General features: G+C 39.9%; 1 protein-coding gene across 1 annotated transcript in view; it reads right to left on the bottom strand.

Moving 5' to 3' along the window:
• iffo1b (intermediate filament family orphan 1b) overlaps window positions 1–12,632 on the bottom strand; it is a 44,116-nt gene extending 31,484 nt beyond the window's left edge. Inside the window, exon 1 of the mRNA XM_055164247.1 lies at window positions 11,402–12,632. Within this exon, the coding sequence (XP_055020222.1) occupies window positions 11,402–12,300 (899 nt within the window). The 5' untranslated portion in view covers window positions 12,301–12,632. The remainder of the gene's footprint in view (window positions 1–11,401) is intronic.
• Between the last annotated feature and the right edge of the window lie 1,044 nt (window positions 12,633–13,676).

Raw genomic sequence — 13,676 nt, 5'->3', positions numbered from 1 at the left:
CTGGTTTTAGTCCTGGTTTAGTCCTTTAGACCTTTAGACCTGGTTTAGACCTGGTTTTAGACCTGATTTAGTGTCCGGCAATGAGTGGAATTACCAAAAAGAAGAAAAAAAAAAAAAAGGGATATAGCCCCAAATGTGAAAACAGGAAAATACCTCTGTGTAATCCATTTATTTCAACAAAGTAACTGTAATCTAATTACTGCACACTTAAACAGTAACTGTAACCGAATACAGTTACTCATAATTTGTACTCTGATTACGTAACTCTGGTACATGTAATCTGTTACTCCTGAACACTGTTTACAGTATATTTAAGACCTGTCACAATAATATAATACTCAAGTAAATATAGATGATGAAATTGCAATGTATTTAAGCCACTGGCACAAAAACCAAAGAGCAGATTTAAAACACAAAAATAGTTTAAAATGTACAATATTGTTTAAAAAAAATCATAAACTGCAACAAATAAGCAGCAGAATGAAACTCTTTAACATCTGTAATGAGTCATAGAAGTTATTAAGTCAACATTTTATGGATTAAATCTTATCGTAAAGCCAAAAAATAACCAAAAATGTCTCTGTGGTTGTCCAGCTCGTTTTTAGACTTTGGAAGGTAAGATTTTAGTGTCTCCCCTTAGTCCCTATCGATATTTTGCAGCTGACTGTTACTCAAATTAGACTTTAATCTGATCTTTATTTTAACACAGTCTCACCAGAACTGAGTTAGTCGGAAATGCAACCACTGATCTGATTTGTGTCTTTAAACAAGTCTCTCACGCATAAAGTTATACTCAAAAGCTTTTCAGTTTGTCACGCTCACTTTTTTGTTGAAACATGCGTTGTTTACATCAGGTTTTTTTTTTTTTTTTCAGACAATCTAAAAACTTTTGGTGGTTATTGTTGATGTGTCACCAATGGTAATAACTATAGAAATACATAGAAACAGACACCATACATCATAAATAAAATCTTATGTGATTAATCATATTTTATTAATATTAATTTCTACTTTGTTCTGACCAGCGATTCACTTTCACAGACACCAAACATCCATTAATATCGATATCATTCCATTACAATCAATTATACATCTGCAGTCAATGTGAATTACTTTCAGTAGCGTTTTGTCTCACAGATCTGCGTGTAGTGGCTGCAGTGGAGTCTCTGGCTGTGGTCGATGTCTAAACTGTCTCTCTCAGCCTTTTCACTGAGGTGCAAATCACACAGTCATCAGCTGACACGCAGGCCTAAATCAGCCTGCTGACCGGAAATATCGATTTAAACTCAACCCACAATTATTCCACAGACCTTTTATTTATTTGTTGTTTTGATTGAGTTTTGAACCTTATTACTTATCGTTTTGTGAAAAGCAGGGCAACATTGAGTGGGTACAATTCTCAAATACAACGGCTGCATTTATTTTGGTAAAAGAATGTCTCTTTAGTTTTTCAGACATCGATAAACATGTTCTGAAATGTGATTCTCTGACATGTGATTCTTGTATTACGTTTAGCGATTCAGATTTCAGTCTTCCTTTAAATGTTGATGTTCAGAGTCCTACTTTTTAAACATTGCCATTCTAATAGAAACTGCAATGAGATTTTTATTTATTTTCCAAAATTGTGAAGTCTTAGTTAAATGATTTTTCAGCATATTTTACACTAGGAGTTTTTTATGTTTATTAAGGACCTTTTCTCTGACTTAGCTGAGAAAACTATTACTGTAAAATCAGTCTGTGTGGTAGATTTAAACGAAGAGTTAGATATACTTATTGTTTCGTGAAAAGCAGGGCAACGCTGAGTAGGCGCAATTATCAAATCTAATGACTGCAGTTATTTTGGTAAAAGAATGTCCACTGTAAAAAAACAACAACAACTAACCCTTTAGTTTTAAAGACATCTATAAACAAGTTCTGAAATGTGATTCTCTGACATGTGATTCTTGTATTAGTTTATCGATTCAGAATTCAGTCTTTCCTCAAATGTTGATGTTCAGAGTCCTACTCTTTAAACACTGCCATTCTAATAGAAACTGCAATGAGATTTTTATTTATTTTCCAAAATTGTGAAGTCTTAGTTAAATAATTTTTCAGCATATTTTACACTGGGTTTTTTCTATGCTTATTAAGGACCTTTTCCTCTAACTTAGCTGAGAAAACTCTTACTATAAAATCAGTCTGCGTGGTAGATTTTTATACCCGATGCCCTTTTATCTCAACCAACAGTGACTGGACTGGGCAATGGGGGTGAAGCTCCAGCAGGTTTAAACGAAGAGTTAGATATATTTATCATTTTGTGAAAAGCAGGGCAACGTTGAGTATGCACAATTATCAAATCCAATGACTGCAGTTATTTTGGTAAAAGAATGTCCACTGTAAAAAAAAACTAAAAAAAACCTGACCCTTTAGTTTTAAAGACATCGATAAACATGTTCTGAAATGTGATTCTCTGACATGTGATTCTTGTATTTCAAATGTTGACGCTCAGAGTCCTACTTTTCAAATACTGCCATTCTAATAGCAACTGCAATGAGATTTTTATTTATTTTCCAAAATTGTGAAGTCTTCAGAATATTTTACACTAGGAGTTTTCTATGTATATTAAGGACCTTTTCTCTGATTTGTTGAGAAAACTATTACTATAAAATCAGTCTGCGTGGTAGATCTTTATACCTGATGCCCTTCTATCGCAACCAACCACATTACAGTGACTGGACTGGGCAATGGGTTTGAAGCTCCAGCAGGTTTAAACAAAGAGTTCGATATAAAACCATTTTTGTAGGTCTACGTTTTTCTTGATATGGTCTTTAATACCTAGGTCATGATTTACAAGACTGTATATTCTTGTTACTGGACTCTCTTCAAGCGCATAATGTTTCCTTGTGATTTATAATCTTTACTGAACAAGTGTATGATAGTCTATTTCTGGTATATATATATATATATATATATATATATATATATATATATATATATATATATATATATATATACATCAGCTACATCACTAAAACATATTTTTTCCACTTTCACAACATCACCCGTCTCCGCCCCTCCCTCTCTCAGCCCACCGCAGAAATACTCATTCATGCCTTTATCTCCTCCAGACTCGACTACTGCAACTGCCTTCTGTACGGTCTCCCCTCCACCCACCTCCAAAAACTGCAATACATCCAGAACTCTGCCGCCCTCCTCCTCACCCACACCTGCTCCAGAGACCACCACACCCGCCTCCTCACCCACACCCGCTCCAGACACCACACCCGCCTCCTCACCCACACCCGCTCCAGAGACCACACCCGCCTCCTCACCTACACCTGCTCCATTGACCACCACACCCGCCTCCTCACCCACACCCGCTCCAGAGACCACACCCGCCTCCTCACCTACACCTGCTCCAGAGACCACCACACCCGCCTCCTCACCCACACCCGCTCCAGAAATCACCACACCCGCCTCCTCACCCACACTCGCTCCAGACACCACACCCGCCTCCTCACCCACACTCTGCTTCAGAGACCACACCCGCCTCCTCACCACACCCGCTCCAGAAATCACACACACCGCCTCCTCACCCACACCCGCTCCAGAGACCACACCCGCCTCCTCACCCACACCCGCTCCAGAGACCACACCCGCCTCCTCACCCACACTCGCTCCAGAGACCACACCCGCCTCCTCACCCACACCCGCTCCAGAAATCACCACACCTGCCTCCTCACCCACACCCGCTCCAGAGACCACACCCGCCTCCTCACCCACACTCGCTTCAGAGACCACACCCGCCTCCTCACCCACACCCGCTCCAGAAATCACCACACCTGCCTCCTCACCCACACCCGCTCCAGAGACCACATCGCTCCTGTCCTTATGCAACTCCACTGGCTCCCTGTACAATACCGCATTCAATACAAGATCCTCCTCATCACCTACAAGTCCCTCCATAACCTGGCCTCTCCCTCTCACCGACCTCCTCCATGTGCACTGTCCGACCCGCCGCCTCAGATCAGCCGACTCCAACCTCCTCACTCCCTTCATCAGGACAAAGCACCGGACCTTGGGGGACTGAGCCTTTGCCGCCGCTGCCACCTACCTCTGGAACACTCTCCTACAACTCATCAGGAACTCGGACTCACTGCAGCACTTCAAATCAGTTTTAAAAACTCACCTGTTCAAACTGGCATTCCCTCCATGATTTCCCCATCTTCTACTACTTTTTTGTTTGTAGAGCGTCTTTGAGTATCCAAAAAATGCTATATAAGTCCGATGTATTATTATTATATTATATCCTGTATATACACTCTTCACGGAAAGATTTTTTACTACTCGTGACTGTTTGATTGTTTTGTAGATAATCTTTGGGTTAAGATGCCCCCTTGTGCCCATTTGTATATATATCCCCCATTCATGCGTGACAAAGCCCTCTCCAGGCATATATATATATATATATATATATATATATATATATATATATATATATATATATATATATATATATATATATATATATATATACACCCCACCCCCTACACCTGTTCTACATTGCACTCTGATGAAGGAGTCTGAAATGTTGTGCTATTAAATTTCTCATTGGGAGCGTTGAAACAGTGCGCGGACCTCTATTATTTCTGTTTATTTCTTGGTCCTGCACTTCCACTCGACATTCTTTCTTCTTTTGGTGAAGTGTCTTTCTTTCCCAGGGATTCAAGGACGCTTGTGGAGCAATCAAACTAGGGTTTTGGTCGACTGAAAAACATTCTCGGTGGACTAAAGACATGTCCTGTGCGGGATTAATCAGCCTAAAGTGGCAGGGGCGTGGTGGAGCTATCCAGTTCTCTAAGGCGTAAAGTAAGATCACAAGCTCAATGGGGTTCAAGCAACAACAATATGTATATGTTTTAAAGCAGAATAAACTGTCTTGTCACTCTTAAAACTCCAGCTAATAGACTCATGCCGTCTCATTTCTACTGTGGTCCATATACATTTTTATAACTGGTCAACTAATAATACAACAGAAGGCCTACTGTATATTATGCTATTTGTTTAATAAGTTGTTTCCTTACTGTTTCTTCTTTCACACAAAAAAACTTGCTCCACTGCATTTTAAACTCCTTACAACTTCACATGAATCATTTAGATCATTTCAGCCCTTGAAGTGCCAATCTCTACTGAACAAAAGATAAAAGAAAGCTGTAAACTTGAAAACTACCACTACATGACATCATTTTTTTGAGCTATAGAGATGTAGACAGAATAAAGAGTTACTCAAACTTGTATGAATGAAACAAAACACAACTCCAGGTATGTTTTTGATGAGGTAACAACATTATAATATGCCTTAAATCTCACAAGAAGGCAGGATCATTAAGTGATCAAAAGCTTACAGCCTTATAGTTCCCAAACAAACGCATTAACCTCTGCAGTTTGTAATATAGAATATAAAAATAAAACAGTATTTAGAGTGGCACTGTGTTCTTGTGCTGTGTAATATACTGAATTGTTCTAGTGACATCACTTGTTTTGGTGCTAAAGTCTTGAGTAATGACATTTAATCAGTCAAATGGTCCATTCAGTCTGGATTCGCTCCTCTTCTTTCCCTCTCCAGTCTATGTTAATGTGAGGTCATAAAATGATACAAAGCTTATAGTCGATAATTGAGGTGAATAATACGTCTGAATTCTATGGTACACTTAACAAGATCAAAAAAGCTAATGGTTTGAGCTGTTTAGTTGATATCTCTTTAACTACTGGGCCTTACAAACTGACAGACTAACACCAAGTGATATTATTCAGATGTAAGTCAAAGCATTAAACCACATGAGTCATCTCTGAGAACTGCTGAGTTCATGAGTTCACACTAAAGGTGCACTATGTAACTTATTGGTCAGGAGTCTGTCACCTGCTTGTTTCTATGGATATGTCACTGTTTTACCACATTTATTAAGTTACAGGTGGTTTAATGGCTCAAAAATACCTCAAAATAACAGCATTGTGACTGTGAGTAGGCTAGCCTCTCCACAGATCTGACCTGTAACTTGGTCTGGTTTGCTCAACATGACAGAAGAAATGTTTACCATTCTAGTACAGGGGTCTCCAACCTTTTTCCTCTGGTGAGCTAATTTTTAAAACAAAAATACCAGAGAGCTACTGGTTTTAGAAGTCACAAGAAATTGAGTAATTAAAAGAGCCACAACGAGCCCTAAATGAGGTACAGATAAATACCTACACAACATAAACCACTATCCATTTATTAGTGCACAAAGTTAGGCATCAGAATGATACATGTGCAATGGTAATAGGCATTTAATTAATCAAATTTTACTTATTCAGGACCATAGTCATAGTAGTAGTAGTAGTTGTAGTAGTTTATTATCTTCAGTGATGTACTTAATCATCTGCTAAATAGACAAATATTTCACATAAAACTACGACCGGAGGGGTTTAGTCTGAAGGGAAATCATGTATGAACGTCTGACCCTGTTTACAAATGATGATGCCAAGAAAACGTCTGTCAGCAAACAACAAGCAACAACTTGGACATTGTGGTACCTGAGCCACTACATGAATGGTCATACAGCTACTTTAATATCAATACTAAGTGGAGCCGGTGTTATTGTTAGAGAGGCTCTCTCTCTTTCCATGATATAGTATATCCTGTATCTGAGTTTACATTAAGAGAGCCTATGGAAGTCCGAGAAGTGTTCTTTACTGCCTGCACTAAGAGGGGCCTTTCTGCTGGTCTTGGGGGACCCCTGATTCCAGGAAACATCTGGAATAGTTAGGGTTCACTCCTTATCAATCAATCAATCAATCAAACTTTTCAGACAAAAAATGCAACACAAAGCATGTTACAGTGATTATTACGGTTATTAGCTGAAGTTAAAAAAGGATGTCCTATAGAAATGTATAAAAAAAATAAAAGGTGACCACTCTTGGTTCTGGGTGTGATTTCTACGATTGGCTCCCAAATACCCGGACGTTTGTCTGTAATTAAACTCTATTTTTGTAATAAATAGAATTAAATTTATCAGAGTTATCGTCTTTTGGTTATTTCTGAACACTCTACACCACCGCACACCTGTTTGCGAGAACAAGCAGCCACTGAAGGTGAGCAGATACATTGTGATTTACAAACTACAACAGCACAGAGAAAAAAATTAAATATAACATAATAACAGTACTCATGAGTTCAGTGCAGCAGTTCTTTTGTGTGAACTCTATTCCACTATATACACACTAACTTGCTTCTGTAGCCTACAGAATCTACATTATTATTTTATTATCTCTTTATATATGTAGTAAAATATGTCTTTAAATCATTCTAGGGCTCTGTGTTTGTCTATAAAATTAAATTGTATTTTTTTTTAATGCCTTTATTGATGTCGATCCTTTTAACCTGTCATCCAGACCATTTCATAGATCTACTCCTCAACTAGACAAAGCAATAACATTACTGAGAAATTTGACAAACATTTGACAGTCCCTCCACCAGAAAAGTTACATTATTCACCTTTAAATATACTGGTAGTTTTCAGAACATGGTGATGTCACACTCCCAGATAGGAGCCAGTTTTCCCTATGGCAGACATGTTCAAACTATTGTCCGTGAGCCAAATGCAACCCTCAGACCAATTGTTTTTGGCCCTTAGACTTGCAGGTGAATTGGCCCATATCACTTTAAGCAGTATATTTTACTGAACGTTTTCAAAAATGGATCCTGATAAAGCCAAGTCGATAAAACCCATTGAGGATCTCATCATGAATAATTTGTTGGCTCATTTTATCATTATTGAATAATTCACTGTACTGACACCAGTTTATGACCCTCGATCAGCTCTCCACTTTTGTCTGTGTTTTTATATTTGGCCCTCGATGAACAAAGTTTGGGCACCCATACTCTAAGGATTACATTGTACGTCGCCATGAAATATCCATAAGGTAAATTCACAAACTTTAAATGTAATTATTTGTTTTAGTGACTAGATCCAAGAACAAGACTGTGTTACAACTACAATCTGAATTTGAACAATATTCATTTTAGCATTTCAATATTTCATTTCATCTGCATTAAATATTATTAGCTGATAAAATTTGAGAAAAAAAATATAAGCTAATAAAATTATACAAGAACCCCATGCATTTCTGAAGAAGGAAAGAGACAGGCTTTAGGCAGAAAGACACTTAGTTGTCTTGTCCTAATAGTCCATTCCCTATAAAAACAGACCCATAATTTCCCCTGACCTCCATCTGAAATTCTGACATACTCTGAATTAGAACATGAACCCACCCTGTTACTTTGAACTGAGTCACGCTCTGAGTTTACATTGAAAAGTCCCCACTCATATCTGACCTTCATTCCTGGGGTATATTTAGGACGTGGGGCTGTGCAGGGCTGGTCCTGTCTGTATTTGCGGACAACACCTGCTCTGGTCTCACGTGAAGTAGACTCAGGCCCAGAGGAAATGGACTGTTTCACCCACTGTGCTGACGCTGCAGCTGTTTTACAAGCCCCAAGTCGCCACCTGCACTTAGCACAACAAAAGAGAGGCTCCTACAGCACAGAGAATAAATAAAATTAGGCCGTTCTAATATAATATTCCAAGTTTTATTAAATCACATTAGTTTTCTCCTACAAGACTGTAATAAAAAGTCTTGTAGCACATTTTAGGATACCGTGCATTCACGTACTAGTAATTGATGGCCAAAAAATGGTCAAAAAATAGTAATTTGTGCAGGTATAGAGATCCAAACTTCAGAATATTCTCTATAATGTACTATTTTATTTGATTTACGGCAATATAAAAGAAAGTCCTATTGTTTTTTATTATGATTCTGGTACTGAAAATGCCTTCTCCTAGCACTGAAACTGAATTTGAAATATTATATAGATAACGTCACACTTTGTCCTGGTTTGGTCCTGATTTGAGCCCAGTTTATTCCTGATGTAGACTTGGTTTGGTCCTGTTTAGTCCTGGTCAATCTCTGGTTTAGTCCAAGCTTGCACCCAATTTTGATGAGTCACTTCAGATTGCATTATTCATTCACTGCTCATACTTGGGAGTTGTGGAGTGTGGAACCAAATGGGTAAAAAACGATCTTATCCCCACAGTTAATGGCCTCTGTATCAACTCCTAAAGGACTCACTGCTGCAACTTGCCTTTTATCTGAACTCAACTTTATCTGAATTCACTTAACTGTACCTTGCATTAATATTTATTCTTGTTTCTTGCTTGTGTGATGTTCTTATGTGAGTGTTTTTAAGCTGCAAGAGTCGCCCCATTATTGCCATTCGGGAATCAAAGAGACAAAAGACCTTTAAAAACAAAACTAAAACAAAAAAAATCACGTGAAGGAAACCCATAAAGCCAAGACGAGTGAGGTGTCTGGCCCATGAACAAAAACATCTGTGGCAGAGGTGGGACCAAGTCGTTGTTTTGCAAGTCTCAAGTAAGTCTCAAGTCTTTGACCACAAGTCCGAGTCAAGCCCCAAGTCAAAGACAGGCAAGTCCAAGTCAAGTCTCAAGTCACTGGCCCATAAGTCCAAGTCAAGTCCAAGTCGTCTGCTTTGAGCTTCAAATCATTTCAAATCTTTAAACCAAAGCACCAAATATAGCTTAGATTTTTGCAATTTATATGAATTTTACACTAAATTGTACTGAAATAGTCATGATATATTTATATATGAATATTTATAAAAGAGTTGTAGAAATGCTATTTATTTTCCTTTTTAAATGTCTTGACAAAATCTTAATGTGAATCATTATAGTCACAATAGAAATAATTCAGATTTAAAAGTGCTTAATAACAGTTATTTTGTCATGTAGTTCTCTGTAGTTCCCTCTGTTTTACTGCATAGTACTGTATATTATTGTAGTACATTTGAAGACAACATATCACAGTACTGCATTTATAAACTGTAAAGAGAAAAGTATTTTTTAAAAACATATATTTTTTAGGAGAAGCATCAAGTCTTCTCAAGCCACTGACCTTCAAGTCCAAGTCGAGTTCCAAGTCTTAGTCCATTTTATCAAGTCAAGACTCAAGTCCTAAAAATATTGACTCAAGTCTGACTCGAGTCCAAGTCCCCACCTCTGGCCAATGGACTATTGAAGCCCGAACCTCTGAGAACAACATCACAAATCCACAATAACCACTAGTTTAGACGTAGGCCTGGACCAAATTAGTGACAAGTTAAAGACTTATTTATTTGACCCGTTTTCCCATAGGCTCTCGTGTCAACGGACAAAGAGTTGACTAAGTAAAGCTGTACTGTGCAACTTTTCAGATAAAGGGTGTCTATATTGCATTTATTCAATTACAGGGTTTTATTGCTAACAGAGCTACCTTAAAACACATGCATTATAGTAGCAGGGCTGTGCAAAAATATCAAAGTATCAATATATCGTATCGTTTTATGTGATGATACAGTATCGATATCAGGGACAGCTGTATCGATATATCACCAAGAGTATTTTTTGGTGTATTTTACTAAAATATTTTGTTACAGCGCTACAGTTTTGGTGCTTGTTCAGAGGAAGGAAAATTTTACATTTTCACTGTTTTGATGAATAAAATGGGCATGTTTCATTTTCATTTTGCACAAGAAGTGGTTCAACAAACACTTTTTGTATGACATCCATAAATTAACCTTTATTTTTTATTGAACCGTATCGAATTAATTTGAAATATATCATATCGAATCGAAACTGCACTGTATCGAGACATGTATCGCATCGTGACCTATGTATCGAGGTCTGTATTGTATCGACAACTTCTTAATGATACCAAACCCTGATTATGAGCAGAGTCGGCTCTCCACAGATCTGATTACTAATTGATCTTGGTGGCGTCACACGTTTGTCTCCATCCACATAGATCAGTTTAAAGCCATAATGTGGAAAGCAAAATTATTTTTCCATGGGGACAAACAAACGGCGGACACTACCATTAAAGTCACTAAGTGTTCCTTTAAGTAGGGTGACCAGACGTTCCGATTTACCCGGGACAGTCCCAGTTTTGAACCCTGTGTCCCCTGTCCCAGCAGACTTACAGAAAACTACTGATTTGTCCCAGTTTTTTATAAGAAATGTCCCTATTTTTGACCAATTTGTTACCTACCAACAGTAAAGAGGCATAAATTGTAAAATCTGTTCAGGTAAAATACAGAAAAGCTGCTTAAAAATGACCAAACTCAAAGAAAATGTGACTATGCTGATTGACACTCAGTCACTTTTAGTCATGAATGGGCCAAGTGCAGAAAAGTTGTCCTTAATTACGCACTCGTTTCACAGATTTATTATTCCCAACCTCTCCAAAAAGGGGGTGTCCAGGTTTTTTATTTTGAAAATCTGGTCACCCAATAACCTTTAAGTGCTTTTAGAGATGTGTGCTTTGCTTTTACCTGCGCTTGTACTCGTCCCTCTCCCTCTTGACTTTGGCCAGCACGTTGTACAGCGCCCTGATCTCCGGCGTGATGGTGTCGATCTGCACCCCGACTCCATCCGGGTGCACCCAGGACACACCGGGGCTGGTCAGTCTCTCCGCCCCGGGCCCAAACCTTCGCGCGTGGTTGTAGGACCAGATGGTGCCGGGGAGGAAGCGCGGAGGGGGGTTGGTGGACGTCCCGGTGGTGGTGGTGCTGCTGGGGACAGTAGAACCGGGGGAGTCCACACAGGGAGACGCGTGGCTGATGGTGATGGACGGGTTACCGCTGTGGGAGTCTCCGGGAGGGCTGAAGAGAGAGGTGGGACGCCGGGCTGAGTTGTTGGTGTTGTGGAAAGGCAGGGATCCCGGCCTGAGCGGAATTGCACCAACAAACCCGGTCTGCACACTGACCTCCTGCGTGGGGCCCCTGGTTTGATCACAGTTTTGGCACGTTTTGTTTGCATCCAACGCCTGCTGCAGCTGCTTTTCTAAAATCTTATTCCTTCGCTCTAGCTCATGCACTTTGGCCAAAAAGCAACGAAATCTCAGGTTGAGAGTTTTGAGCACGCTGATGTTGGAGCCGAGGTCGTTCCGGAGAGCCATGGCGGCGGGAGGAGGAGGAGGGGGAGCGGCCCGGTGCTGGTAGTGTCCGGAGGAGAGGTGATGGAGGAAGGGAGAGGTCTGCGAGGTGGGCCCGGAGCCGGACTGCTCACCCAGAAGGTCCGCCCCAGGGAGGAGGGCGTCGGGCAGCAGTCCTGATGGAGAGTCGGGGTGTCCGGGGCTGTGGAGCTGATGATGCGGATGTTGTTGGAGATTGGCCCCCAACAAAGGATTCATGCTATGGTATGAAAACCTAAAGCGCTGCAGATCTGGCATGAACACGGACTGGTCTTCAACACAATAAAATTACTTAAAAATACCTCCTGAACCTCACCTGTCGCGCAAGTCACCTGCTTATGTAACGCGTTAAAATAAGACTCTTATCTGTCAAAGCTGGGAGGTCTTAACGTCGCTTGGATGAGATCAGCGCTCCCACGAAGACCGCAGCAGCGAAAATGGACGAATCCAAACGGCAGAAATGCGCAACCACAGCCTTCTCCAGACAAAACAAGAGCGTCAAACCAACAAATAAACACCAAAAAAATAATATGCAAAAGCTACGAGAGTCTACGTTAGCATAATAGCATGAGAGAAGCGCTGTTCACTGAAGTTCTGGCATCAAGATGTGACCGCAGGAGCAAGTGCAGCGCGATTGGAAGAACTGCGCTACCGTAAGTACTGAAGGAAATGCGCACGCCGAGTTTGCCATAACTGCAAGTGCATTTAATAAAAAGCTGTTTAGAGATAATTTACATCTTATTGCCAAAGGTGGATGAAAAGTGGGAAATGACAACAAAAAATAAATAAAAGAACAAAATAATAGTCGGTTAAATCAAGAAGAAACTCTGTAGCTGCCCATTTTCAAGGAGGAAGGAAGGAAGGAAGGACAAAACCCCACTATATAGATTTTGATAGATTTTGCCAAATAGGGTGTCAAATTTCATCTAAACCAGGTCTAAACCAGATCTGTACCAGGACTATACCAGGATTAAACCAGGTCTAAACCAGGGCTAAACTAGGGCTAAACCAGGACTTAACCAGAATTAAACCAGGTCTAAACCAGGGCTAAACTAGGCACTAAACCAGGACTAAACCAGGACTTAACCAGGTCTGAAGCTGAACCAGGACTGAACCAGGACTAAACCAGGGCTAAACCAGGACTGACCCAGGATAAAAATAGGACTAAACCAGGTCTAAACTAGGACTGAACCAGGCCTAAACCAGGACTAAACCAGGATAAAAATTGGAGTGAACCAGGATGAAAATAGGATTAAACTAGGTCTAAACCAGGTCTAAACCAGGACTGAACCAGGACTAAACCAGAATGAAAATATGACTAAACCAGGACTAAACCAGGATGAAAATAGGATTAAACCAGGAATAAACCAGGACTAAGATGTCAAAATCGAACGTTTTGGAAAAAACTTCTGGCCCTAAAGGGTTAAAACATCTAATGACCTTTACTAGACAGCGAAGTGAGGCAGTTACAGACAGAAAGTATTGGCCAAAATGAGTCATAAAGTAATCTAATGAAAAGTGGTGAGAGATGTGTGGGTGGAAGGTGGAGGTGCATCCTGGAACAGGTGGGGTCGTCTGGGTGAAGGTCTACAGACAGAATCTCAATGGAGTTTCCTTCACCTGCTTGTCTCCAT

Source organism: Boleophthalmus pectinirostris, unplaced genomic scaffold, assembly GCF_026225935.1.
Source record: "Boleophthalmus pectinirostris isolate CB_2022bp ecotype Guang Dong unplaced genomic scaffold, ASM2622593v1 HiC_scaffold_6, whole genome shotgun sequence".
Classification (NCBI taxonomy): domain Eukaryota; kingdom Metazoa; phylum Chordata; class Actinopteri; order Gobiiformes; family Gobiidae; genus Boleophthalmus; species Boleophthalmus pectinirostris.
The sequence above is the reverse complement of the archived record's forward strand: the minus strand, read 5'-3'. Positions and strand labels throughout refer to the sequence as shown.